The following is a 13,479-nucleotide window of genomic DNA, read 5'->3' as shown; positions in this document are numbered from 1 at the left end:
TTGCCAGAGCTATCAGGTAGGACACAAAGATGTGCAGACAAAAGCACATAACGCATATGGCCTGATGTGTCATGTGGTTGCAAATAAGGTAACGCTAACGGTAAACACATATATGTATATTCATATGGCTGGTAAGTACTTTTTTTTTTGTGAGACGGGGAGGGCATGAACAAACAAAAGCAGCCCAGGAGTTGGGTGACTAATTCTGAGAAAAGCTGGCGAAGGAACAAATATCTATTGTGTGAGTACAGCCGCAAGTCACGAGCCAACCAACGCCTACGTTCATCACTAGTGTGGTTAGTATGCCAGCTATTAATGCTTGCTGCTGCTGTTGTTGTTGTTGTTGTTGTTGTTATAGTTGTAGTTAAAGTGTCCTGGTTGCCGGCCTGGCCAGCCGGATTACAACCGCAAGCAATTTACCAACTTACATACACACAGATATGTATGCCTATGTATTGTATTTGTATTTATATTTGCTTTGGTACTGTTGCTGCCTTTTAGCTTCTGCTCTTTCATTTTTGATGGGCTTTTGCGGTTGCCGTTGCCGTCGACGTTGCCGTTGCCCGTTGCCTTTTGACGCGTTCTACTTGGGCGCCGCTTATCCATTTGCCTTTCATGCTGTTTATTTCTTATCCATTAGCACTTTAATATTTAATGACTGCTGTTTAACGCACATAATTGTATTTTGTTGCTTTTATTATTTGCGTTGCGCCTTTTTCCTCATTACATTATCATCTTTTGTTTGTTATATCCGCAATATTGTTGAGCCGGCGTCGCCGTCGCCGCCTTGGCATTTTGATGAGCCTTGATTATTTGCGGTCTGTGGAGTGAGCCGAGCCTTGATAAATAATTCAGACAACGCATTTGATTTTCACGCTGCTTTAATGGCCGCCCATCAGCCCATCTCTGTCTCGCTCTCTACTCGTAATTTTCAATCAGTTTGTTAAAGTCGCTGCCACACATGCCCCATTTACTGGCAAAGGTGCAAAACGCTTGTAGAGTGGGCCATGTGGCGCATGATTCTCTTTATGTTCCTGCCTCATTTGCCTTGCAGCATTTCTTTGCTACAGCATCGTCGTAAATAAGAGTTGAATTTAGCTGCTGCTGGTCTCAAAAGAAAATTTAATTAATGTGTTTTCTTCGTGTTTTCGCATATTCATGTTACCCAAAATTATTCTGCGCGCGCTGGCCAAAAGCTGCAACCAAAAATCTGAGGCTACCAGCTTGGCATCGTCTATGGGCACTACGTGCATGAGAGTGTGGCACGTTTTGATCATTAGACTGTAGGTGTTATAAATATGCGTTAAACTGCGCTAATATGCATGGCAACGAGCGAGAGTCCTTGGCACACACACACACACGCAGACACATACATACAACGCATTCATGTAGATGTTGCACACAATTTATGGCGAGCTGCTGTCCAAAGCAAAAGTCAAGTGCAAAGACTCAAGGCCATTGCTGCTGCTGCTTGTGCAGTTGCCTTTAACTTGAGAGGATAAACACTTGACTCCTTGTCAGCGCTGGCACTTATTTCAGCGTGCATAAATTATGCTACACAGTGCTCACAATTATTCATTATGCCCCACGTTGAAAAGGATACCAGCAGCTAAAAAAGGGACACTCTCAGCTGAACCCTTTTTTTCTTTGCTTTTTGGTTGTCATGCCACAATACAAATAAATTTATACATTTCAACAAAAAAGTGAACGCACAAAACGAGCCGCTTAACTTTGGCTGTAAATAACATTTGTCAAGCCGTGTGTTTTCATGGCTCTTTTAGCAGGCAGCCGAATGAAAACCCAAAAAAAGAAAAACCAAAAAAATATGTTGAAATTTCGTAATCAAATGCGGAAGCGCCGCCCAAACCGCAGAAGCCGCAGACTGTCATAAGCAGACGTTGCTGGGTGTTATACTTATTAGCGCGTTACTCACATGCCGCGCAATCCATCAGACATCAGGCAGCAGGCATCAGGCATCAGGACGGCAGCAGACAGCAGACTATGAGTATCCGGGCTAACTGACGTCGACTGACGTTGATTGGCCCGCAGCCAAAGAGCGTTGCTTACGCCTTGGCAAATTGTCCACGTCTCTGGTTAAATTTGCAACTGACAGTCTGTGTTGTTGCGCATTGTCCGTTCGCTTGCTTTTCATTTCTTAGCCGCACACAGTCGGCGTATACGTAATATTGCCAGCTACTGCTTATATGTATGCTATAGTTTTTGGTTGACTACAGCCATGTACTTATGTATGCATGCATGCATGTATGTGTGTGTGAGTCTATCTGCGTGCGTGTGTGTGTGTTGACTTAATCAAAATGCGAGCTAAAGCAGCTGCCACACGTGGCGGGGATTTTACTTTGGGTTTGTTTCTTTTCTCTCTTTCTTTTTTGGTGTGCGCCATAAAGCGCACACGTGCATAGACTCTGCATAAGATAGTGAGAGTTGTGTGTGTGCTTCAAGTCAACTTCAATGCTTAGCATTCTCTAGCAATTTGCATAACATTTTGTAGAGCTTGAGTTTTTATCATAATTCTTAATTTTTTGCAGTGCTGTGCAAAAAACTTGCCACAAGCTGCTGGCAATTAATGGAAAAACACTATGCATGACTTTTAATGAAATTATGCAACTTATTTGCCGACGGACAGCTCAATTTCTGACCACACAGCAAACACACACACATGCACTTAAAGTCGCTGCCTCAACGTTGGCTATACGGCTCGTATACTTAATGTGCCCTTGGCCCTTGCAACAGCAACATAAATAAGCGCTGGCCATGCAATTATACGCTTGAGCTGTCATTGCCCATGCCCGTTGGTGTGAAAATTGCATATTGGCACAAATTAATCAGCAGCAGCGACGTCAGCGTCAGCGTTATCCACCCTCACCCTGCCCTCATCCATGGCAACACACAGCTGACTGCTGACAGACTGAATTCCCAGTAGGCAACACACACATACATATTTTAAATCCAAGAAAATGTCTGCTGATTGGCAATTACAAATTCATAGCAATTGAATGTTGAACTTTGATTTAAAGTTGCTCGTCCATAAAATCTATAAATGATTTTTACTAATGATTTATTGAATTTGCTGACAGCTAATGAAAAACACTTTTGCTCACTTATATTTGCCGTTTAAACGACTTTGCTTAGCAGTCATGTTGGCAGCAGCAGCAGCAAAACAAACAATTTCTAATTGCTTGACACACATCGCCCACAGTCTTCTGAGCTGAGCGCTGCTCTTTTGTTTGCGCTTCGTTTACTTGTGGTTAGAGTTTAATTGATTTGCTTTAAAGCTTTAGCCAGCTAACAGCAAAAAAAAAAAAAACCGAAAGAAATCTGTTTGAGCCTAGCAGGCGAAAAGAAAACTGCAGACAATTAAGCAAACGAAGCAAGAAACAACAAACTTTGGCCAGGGGCGCAGGCATGTGAAAATTGATACAAGAACTGCAGCAATTACTTACTGGAAATCTGTGGGCGCACTTGGCTTGCAACAGCAGCAGCTTGAAGCCTTAGGCAAAGCCTCGACTCTTGCGGCTGTGGCGTGAAAGTGAAATACTTTTGCCAAGGACTTTCATTGTTGCGGTTTGGCTTCAGTGTTGCTTTGCTCTCTCTTATTGTTGCTGTTGATAGGGAAACGTGTCAAGCATTCTGTTGCATTTTGATTTTGGCAATAGCAGCAGCTGCTGCTGCTTTAAGGTATTTTTTAATTTAAACGTCAGGCGGTAAATTAACCTTTTGTAAGGCAGACAAAAGCTGCAGCGGCACTTAAAAGCGCGAGAAATTAATTGCAATTGCAAGTAAATTGGATGACCGCAAATACATTTTATTGACGCCAGAGACAACAAATTAAAACAAAAATAAATAAAGCACACATTACGTATACGCAGCGTGTGTGGCGTTAATACAATCGAACAAAGAATGTTCATTAACTCAATGCCAATTTCTCAATGCAATTCGCTATGAACCAAAACCAATTGAATTTCCAATACAAACGACTGTTAAGCAATTAACATTTTACATGCCCTATGACATGTTTTTTATATTGTTAAGCGTTTAAATATTTTTTTAGTTTGAAATCGCAATTTTGAGCTGCAGCCAAGCGGACTTCCGGTATTTAAAGCTGCCCACCCATCGCTGAATCCCTCAACGTTGTCCGCATTTGCATAAACACTTCTAATCCCAGCGTCCGCAAACGAATGGACGTCCAGCCAGCCAGCCAAGTGGAGCTGCTTCTTGTGACTTACAGTCAATTGCCCAAGCTGAAGTGACAACGCTACAGAGCCCAATACTCCCCGCCAGGCAGCGTCATTCTTGTTGCCACTTGACAACACCAACACTAACAGCAGCAGCAGCAACAGTCATGGCAGCTGGCGCGCCCTTTACTCATAGAAGTTTGCTATAGCTGCTGGCGGCATCCTGGCAGGATGTGGTGTGGTGTTGCTCTTGCTGCCACTCACGACTGCGATTACATGAATCGAACGTTGGGCCTGCGGACCACGCACACAATGAACTTTGCTTTTACGTGTATGTCATTCAAGACGTCGCTCTTCAAGCTCAAGCTGCAAGCATCAAGCATCAGAGGCAACGGACTCTCAACTCAGCTGAACAGTTTGGCTGCTGTTTGAAAAATATCATTCGTGTGCCTGAGCCAATTCGCCAACTATTTAACTTAAACTTTGCAGCTGCTTTTAAAATAAATTTAATATCAAGTGCTGAGCTGCAACTAGATACGTTTGGCTGCCATTAAAAGTTGCTCAGTGTAAAAATAAATATTTTAAAAATATTATAGAAAAAGAAGCTTGACAAGCGCTTAACGCTTTATACCCTTTAGGTTAAACTAGCAATAAAATAATATATAATATATCAGAAATATATGTGTGGCTGTATTATTTATATTATGCAGTTTAGCGAGAGTTTGTTTTATTTACAATGTTAATATGTATTTTAATTTTAATATGAAAGAAGTTCGAGTTAAAACAAATATTTATAATATGTCTAAGTTGTGCAACTCTTCAAGCGACAAATTGCAAGCCCAACAATTGCTGTTCGGCTATACCTTATTTTTTATTTTTGTTAGTTTATAAAAGTTTTGTTATATAATTTTAGTTTACACTTGAGAATTTGCACAGCCCCATTGAAATTACAATGTACTTGAAGCGTTTAGAGTTCTCTCGACAGTCTCAGTCTCAGTCTCTCACTCTTCGCTCGTTCCTAACTCAATCCATCTAAACTGGCGCACTTTGCATAAATTTGAGCTGAAGCATTGCACTTACTTGACACATTTTGGTTCGAATGGCGCAGCCAGCGTGGCACACACCGCTGTTTGGTTCCATTTACAGCTTCGGTTGCGCTTTGTTCTTGTTCATGCGCAACAACAAGACGTAGGGCAGCAAAAGAAGAAAAGAAGGCGAAAAGTTTTGTGTCTAGCGCAACAATTTAGCGTTAAAAGCTCAACATTGTAACACTGGTTTTTCACTTTTCACTAAGTACCAGGTTTGTGTTACAGACATAAAAACGCAGCCACAGAGCCCAGAGCCAGAGCTCAGCTCAGCTAGCGCAAGAAGCGTCATCAGGCTAAGAATGACTGTCAGTGGGAGTTGCGTCAAGTTGGTGTGTGTGCCAAGTTTGTGTGACTGCGTTCGCGACGCACACACACACACACACAGGTAATGGCATTTGCCCTATATAAAGTATACGCACTGTAAGCTGCCAGGCAAACTGCATTTTGTATTGCAACAAAAGGAGTAAAAACTGATCTTGGCAGGCACTGGCGTCTGTGTCATGTCAACACAAGTTTTGCATTTTCTATTGTGTTTCTCTCCCACTCTTTCGTTTTCTTTTGCTGCTGCTGCTGCTGCTGCGTACATTGCATATCTTTTAAGTAGTTAAATTAGTTTTCATAGTGTGGCGCCATTTGGCAAGCACCCGCCCCAGCTTGCCACCAACGAACCATGTTGGTCTTCAAGCAGCGTGTAAATTAATTCCACTCTTCTACACAAATTTTTTTTTTTATTTTTTATTATTTCTTTTTGTTGCTTTTAGTTTTATAAACTCGCCGCTGTGGGCGCTTTTGGTGTGGTAAAAGTTTTGGCATTTTATGTTGGCTGATTTTATTAAAATTTACAAACAAGCACAGTCGCAATTTTAGCAAAGAAAGTTAGTAATATACGCGCTACGAAAGCCAAGCCAAATAATGTTTGCTCAGTGCGCAGCAACCAAGAAAATATTGCTAGGTAAACTGAGCTGAGGCAGCAGCAGCTCGCAAAGTTTTGAAGGCAAAGCAAACAGCATTAAATTAATACAGCTTATGCTGTATATATTAATTAGCTGGGCTGTTAATGGAAATTATTGGCAGAGGCTTTAATCAAGCTAATAGCATTGGTAACAGCAATTTCCGGCGCCATCATTAAGCGGCATCAATAATAACAATGACAACACAAGCATAATTAATCAGGCGCCAATGTAATAACCGCCATTAAACTAAACAAACAGAATTCATTTAATGTTATGTTCTCGACATTTGCTGCTGCTGCTGCTGTTGTTGTTTGCCAGCGCACATAAATATCAATATGGCCACAAAGGTGAATGTGGCCGGCAATTCCAATTAGCACAACGATCTCTACATGCAGCTGGGGGAATTGTAATGCAGGCCAAGCGATTAATGAGTTGAAATTAATGCGCAAATATTCAAGCAACAAACAACAATGCAGTCATGATAAAACGCTCTCTACGGCAGCTTTGTTCAGTTTACCTTTCGTTCGAAGTTCATTAATGCTGGGCAGGCATTGTTGAAGTAGCTTAACACATATATATGTTATATATATTAAATAATTATCAGTGAAACGCAAGTATTGAGTGTGGCTGTAAATTTTATGAGTGGCATGACCTCAGGGCTGAACTCTTGGCGCCAGCTTACATTTCAAATCGCTTTAATATGCTCATAAATAAATGTCTGTGCGTATACGCAATATGAGCCTATGAGCTAGAATTCGATTTGGTTCAATTTCGCCGCTCAAATTTAAGCATATATTCGCTCTATTTGTGTGTGTGAGTGTGTGTTTTTTTGTTCGGGTTTTTATTGTCCAGCAAGAAGCGAGGAAATGCGACTGAAATTAGATTTGCTTCATCGAATTGATTTCATTTGTTTTGATTTGTTGCCGAAAATACGCAAATTGGATGCGAAACCAAAATACAACCCACTAACGTACACACACACACACACACACACAAGCACACACAGACGCACGCACTATGCATAAATACACAGTCAACACACAATGAGTGCGTTAGCATTTGCTGAAATGAATACATTTTGGTCAAATCGTTGAGATTTGAGCCCGACTCGACGACTGTTGAGGCGTTGGCGGTTGCGGGCGTTGACAACGGGGCGTGTTGCGGTCTATGCTGATACTGTTGACTGACAAGAACGCACCACCCTACAGCACCACCCACAAAACCCAAACATTTAAGCCCGAACTGACTTTTAGTAGTTTTCGTTGCTGTTGATGCTGCTGCTGCTGCTTCTGCTGTTGGCAATTGAGCGATCAACACTTGGCAGCTGTGTGGGCTTTAAGTGTCAGCAAATAAATATTTTTCGGTTGGTTTGGGGAGGCTTATGTGGCCGTTAGTGATTTGGGCCACAAGCGACTTAATGCTCAGCCTGCCTACCAATGCCAATGCCACTGGGCCAAAAACAAAAGCTACGCATAGCATAAAAGCAAAGCCGAAAACAAAACTTGCCTCTCAATCAAAATGCTAAATCCAGCATTTGCTGCAACCCTTTTCTTTTTTCACTCACTATGCATTGGCTGGCCATGGTCATGGAGCTCGAGGGGGATTAACAGATCAGGGCACAAATGACCCAAGATTTTCTCAAAAGGTTTTTCTCGCGCCACACACCGTTAAGTGCTGCCAAGAACTTTCGTTTCGTTTCGGTTTGCTTGTCGTATTTCGCATTTGATGACCCAATTAAGTGGCGTCAGAATTCCTTTATTGCTCTTTCAATCTATAATCCCAATGCTTTGCACATTTCCCAGCAGTCATTATGGGCCAACACTTCTGGCCAGCATAACCGAAAGCCATTCGAAACTAATCATTGAAATCGTGCAAAGTTTTAGCAAAGAAGTTACATAAAAAATAAATGCAAACAATACAAATATTTCAAAAGTATGCGACAAAGCAATGCCCTTCAAGTTTAAGGACATAGCGTAAACTGTTGGAAAAGAAAAATGTATTAAATTCTTTGTTTGATTTGACCTTTGAATGCGGCCTTCATTATTTTTTAAATGTCAATTATTTATTTAAAAAGAAAATTATAACTAACATTTGTTAGGTAATTTGAGAAAATCCAATCCAATCAGCACAGATGTGTTCTAAGTGTTATTTGCAGTTTTTATTGCTCACAGCCAAGGCTTCCGCTTTGATGGCAGTAATAATAAATAAAGAAAAGCTTATCATGCTTTGTTTGAATATCAAATATATAAATATTTATTCTAATTAAAATATCAACTATCAAAATAGATGCTAATTGCTTCTTAGTTTTTCTCGCTTTTTGTGACATCGATCGTTGTTGCTTCTTTGTCTCGTTTGCCTCGAAACATATTCATCCACTTTTCGACGCGCCTCTGCGGCTGTAACAAGTGCTCTGTAGGCTGCTCTTTTGGTATCACAAAGCTCTTGGCGGGCGATATTTAATTTTTTGCTAAGCAGTTTAATATATTTTCGGGCAGTAGCCAATAGCTGTTGCTTCTGTTGCAGAGCCAGGTTTATGCTATGCTCAGAGTTCTTGGCGTAGTGCTCATAGCGTTTTGCTAGCTGAGCTGCTGTTTTCAAGCTGCAGACCACCTGCCGTCCCTGGTCTACGCCCAGTTTGGCAGCCTCGTAATTGCTTTGATAGCATTGCACGGAATCCTTTTCCATGCGCAGCGTCTTCTTGGCCTCACAAATTTCAGCTAGCACTTGCTGCAGCGCTTCCTCTTTGCTGCTCAGCGCCGCTTCAGCTGTCATTGCCGCACTTGCTGCCTGATCCGCCAGCTTGGCCTTGACCCAACGCGCTGCACTCGCTGCGGCTGGTTGCTGTTGCTCATACGCCTGTTGGGCCACCTGTGCCGCCTCCATAGCAATATCTTTGGCCGAACTGAGTTTGTTGACACCGCAAGGCGCTGCTGTTGCTTCCTGATTGCAGTTGTCGTTGTCGCTGTTGTTGTCATTGCAAGTTCGCTTTGCATTTGGCTGCGCCGCAGAATTTAGCGGCAGCATTAGCGTCAGAGTTAGCAACAGCGCTGGGTATATCGGGTTGAGTGCCTGGGTCAGCTGTGCAAAGCGCATAATTACGTGAGCCTTCAAAGTTGCAGCAAGTTTCTTTTTCCAGTTGGCGCTTGAGCATTTTTTACATTTAAAGTAGTTTGCTAAGTCAACTTTGTTGAGTAGAATAAAAAATAAAATAAAAATTGTTTAACAAAGTTGTTAGCAATGGCGCTACAAAAAGCATAATGGCAATGCCAAGTCCTCACGCATAACTTTTCCACGCAATTTAACGTAACAATTTGAAGAGTTTGCGCTTTTGAGCTCCCAAGTGGCATGCGGTGCTCAAAGAAAACTCTTTTAACAATTGCAACTAGGACTACGTTGCGTATGAGTGCTGCGCTCAAAATTCAAATGCAATTCGTATTAAATTGATTTTCTACGAAATTGTATTGTTAGCCTAACGAGCAAATGAATAGCTAATGAATTTCAAAAGGTTTCTTTGTTATATTTTTGAAATGAACTTCAATTTCAATCAATATACAACATTGCTACAAAATAAATTTTAATGCTTGAGTCTTTGTTATATTTGTTAGAGATTTTTAATAACAAATGCCATAAAGATTAATGAGCAGTACAAATATTAAATAATAAATTGCTTAACCATGTTTAAGTTTCATTTCATTCAGCTTTAATCTAAATTTAAGCACTCGATAGCTAAGATCAAAGGCAAAAATCAAAAGCAATCGAAAAATTAATTATGCATGTACCTTAAAATCAATTTGCAGTTTCTGTATGTTATAAATATTTCACATATTTTGAATATAGACAGCAATTAGATTGTAGTAAGATTAGTTTGCCTTGCTAGCTGGCCGCCTAAGCTCTTTTGTTTTCCTTTATGCTTCAAAAGCTTTAGGAGCGCTTATGCGTTGATCTGCTAATCCAAAAGGGTTCTCGGGCTTGCTTTGGTCTTGATTGAACCGCAACTGTTATGCAGCATTAATAAAGTGTAGATGGTCTTGCGAGTAAATCGATTCAAAGGCTTACCTGTCTATCAATTAGAAGCCGAGCGAGTAGCTTAAATTTTTGGCTTGCTTTGAGCCACTGCCAAATGGACATTGAGCAACCGCAACCGAGCCAGAGTTGCAGCCATTGGCAGCTGTAGTTGTCAAATTCATTTGCTTGCCACATTTCCTTTTCTGTTCTTTTTGCCCACAGCATTTGCACATTTGCAGCGCCGCGTTGTCCTTGTGGCTGGCTGCCTGGCTGTCGTCCTTGCTGCTGTCAGTTCCATGCACACTTTTGCGTGGCCAAGTGCATGTGCTGAAGTGTTTCAAATGACACTACGTGTGGGCGTAACATGTGTGCGCCCCTCCCCCACAAGCCGCAAAAGAAACCCAGCCTGAAATCGATGTGCATGAGCATGCCGAGTCAAGTGCTCGCTAAAAAACTCACACACACACACCTGTAATTGCTGAGACGAACTGGCCATGCTCTTTAAATTTGCTCTACAGACAAAATATATATTTTTGAAATTAATTTAGCTTATGTATGGGGCATACTGAAAACATTTGCACAATACAACAGCAGGCAGTGGCGAAAGCCACATGAACACAAATTCAATTTCCTCTGCAGTCATTCGGCCAACAGCAACAGCAACAGCAGCAGCAGCAGCTGTTGTCATAGCACTGAATCAGGACATGGGCCACTAGTAGTGCTAACAGCATTGCCTATGTGCCTGTGCCTTCGTCTGTCTGTGTATGCGTGCACATATATTATATTTATGCCATTGCAAGTGCTTATTGATGTCGCATCTGAAATTGAAATCTGTGAATGTGTTTGCTGCTATTTTTTTTACAGCAGCCCTGCAGCTCGCTTGCTCGTTTTAATGTTTTGTCAACTTTCAATTAAGCGAGTCTGCTGTTTCGTAAACTGCAGCAAAGCAAGCCGAAAAAATGGAAATTAAATTTTTAATGCAAGCCCAAATAGAAATTAGAAGCAGCAAAGTTGCCACAATGGGTGTTGGCTAGCCAGAGACACGCCCACTTGGCAGCAGGCGGACATTGCTACAGCTCAAAGCAAGGCAACAGCCACAGCAAGTAACACACATCGTTTGCATAACTTTGTTAATGGAAGTAGCCACAGAAATGTGCAGAACCACTTGAACTGTTAAAACTTTAATTTGAACTATTGCAACTGCAAGTTATGTTTGTTTTGAAATTTGCTCTGCCTCTCTGGCTTATCGCTGGGTGATCATATAGACAAACTCATCATAGTTAATAAGGCCATCGCCATCGAAGTCTGCTTCACGTATCATGTCGTCGATCTCTTCGTCGGTTAGCTTCTCGCCCAGATTGACCATGACAAAGCGCAGCTCGGCGGGCGATATAAAGCCGTCCTCGTCCTTGTCAAAGATCTTGAATGCTTCGCGCAGCTCCTCATCGCTGTCACCTTCGCTGCTGTGCTTGTTCATCAGCGTGCAGAACTCACTGAAGTCAATCAGGCCATCGCCATTTACATCCACTTCGTTAACCAGATCCTTGAGCTCAGCTTCGGTGGGATTCTGGCCCAGCGACTTCATAAGCGTGCCCAGCTCTGTGCTATTAATTGTGCCCTCGCCCGCCTTATCGAACAAGGCGAAGGCCTCCTTGTACTCGGCTATTTGCTCATCAGTCAGCTCCGACCTTTTCATTTTCGATTGGCGCTCCGGTGGGAACTCACTCTGCCGATGCAACTGAGACATTATGCCCAACTAGTTAATTCCCTAAAGCAGATTTTGCGTTTCTAGTTTGACTTGAACTTGCCGAATGTGTTTGTAGTTTTTGTGAAGCAACTAAATTGTTAACGCTTGAATGTTAAGTGTGGACGCCTGCTTATGCTTAACGTTCGGCCATCATCATGACAAACTCGGCAAAGTTTACTTTGCACTCAGTGTTAGAGTTGCCGTCCAATATAAATTGCTCGACTTCGTCTTCGTCCATCACATCGCCGTAGGTTGTCATAATTTGGCGCAACTCGTTCTCATGTATGAAACCGCTTTGTTCTTTGTCAAACACCTTGAAGGCCAAGATGACTTCATCCTCAGGTGTCTGCTCCTTGTAGCGCTCGCTCATAATATGCAGAAAGTCATTGAGGCTGATCTCCTCAGTGTTATAGGGATCGTATTCAGCAAACAGTTCTTGCATCTCATGCTCTGGTGGATTATGCGCAACGGCATGCATAAGCTCGCCCAACTGCTTAATGGGTATAACGCCCGTGCCCTCTTGATCAAATAGCGAAAATGCTTCCGTTAAATCTTTTTCCTGCTCAGCGTTCAGCGAGTGTGTCCTTTGTATGGTAACGCGCTCTTCCGGCGGTGGCGTGCCAAAATCAAAATCATCCATGATCTAGCAAAAGTAAACTAAACGTAAAATTTTAAAGCTAAAGGTTTTTTTCAACGTTTTGTAAAAGCAACTCAATAATTTAAATGCATGGCCTGCTTAGCTTAAGTCAAGTACATATGCTTCGCTTTTGTTTATGTTTATTCAGAGTAATTCCATTAATGCTGTTTTCTTGGAATAATTGTGTTGCTGTCTCATTGTGCACAAGCCAAAGCGCTACACAAAGCAAACCATAATCTATGCTTGGAAATGTTTACTGTGTTAAGCTGCTGACCAAGTTTTAGGTTTGAGCTGTGCTGCTAATTTGCTGCTTACAATGTAAGCAACAAAAGGCTTAAAAGCTAATGGTTTATATATAAACAATTACTTAACTTTAGCTTAGATTGGTTTAAAAGCTGCCAAACTATATTTTTAAAAGAGCCCAATATGTCGGGAAAAAAGCTAAACTGTCAGCACTGAGCGTAGCACTGCAATCGAATTTACTGAATTTGCTGCTCATTAGCAATTGTTGCTGTTGTTGTTGTGGTTTGTATGCAAGCGTAAGGATTGTGGGAATTTAAGTCAGTGTGGTAATAATATAAATTGTGCTATTTGGTTTGTGCGTGCCCACAGAGAAGGCAGATACATACGCATATTGATTCAAGGTGTATTTAGACTGGAACTGAAAGAAAAGATTACCCAATGTGGCTGAGCAAACAGCAGCTGTTAGTTACAACTTTTCAGTATTTTTATTCAATATGCAGCTATGATCAAATGTTTAGCATTTAAACTAAGAATTTAATGCAACATACATATGTGTGAAAATAAAGCCTAAAGCCCTTAAGCTCTTAAGCTTCATGAGTAAATTAGTACTTCA

The 13,479-nt window shown here is 41.6% G+C and overlaps 3 protein-coding genes across 3 annotated transcripts; all 3 read right to left on the bottom strand.

Annotated features, from left to right (window-relative positions):
• Window positions 1-8,523: 8,523 nt before the first annotated feature.
• LOC108601485 lies at window positions 8,524-9,117 on the bottom strand. The gene has a single exon (XM_017989383.2). It carries the CDS (start codon window positions 9,115-9,117, stop codon window positions 8,524-8,526), a length of 594 nt encoding a protein of 197 aa, XP_017844872.2.
• Window positions 9,118-11,365: 2,248 nt separating this feature from the next.
• Window positions 11,366-12,109, bottom strand: LOC108604263 (calmodulin-A). Its single transcript, XM_017993658.2, has one exon. It carries the CDS (start codon window positions 11,984-11,986, stop codon window positions 11,483-11,485), a length of 504 nt encoding a protein of 167 aa, XP_017849147.1. The 5' UTR covers window positions 11,987-12,109; the 3' UTR covers window positions 11,366-11,482.
• Window positions 12,100-12,702, bottom strand: LOC108604265 (calmodulin). The gene has a single exon (XM_017993659.2). The coding sequence runs from the start codon at window positions 12,624-12,626 to the stop codon at window positions 12,123-12,125; it is 504 nt and encodes a 167-aa protein (XP_017849148.1). The 5' UTR covers window positions 12,627-12,702; the 3' UTR covers window positions 12,100-12,122.
• Between the last annotated feature and the right edge of the window lie 777 nt (window positions 12,703-13,479).

This window comes from Drosophila busckii, chromosome 3R (assembly GCF_011750605.1).
Source record: "Drosophila busckii strain San Diego stock center, stock number 13000-0081.31 chromosome 3R, ASM1175060v1, whole genome shotgun sequence".
Classification (NCBI taxonomy): Eukaryota; Metazoa; Arthropoda; class Insecta; order Diptera; family Drosophilidae; genus Drosophila; species Drosophila busckii.
The sequence above is the reverse complement of the archived record's forward strand: the minus strand, read 5'-3'. Positions and strand labels throughout refer to the sequence as shown.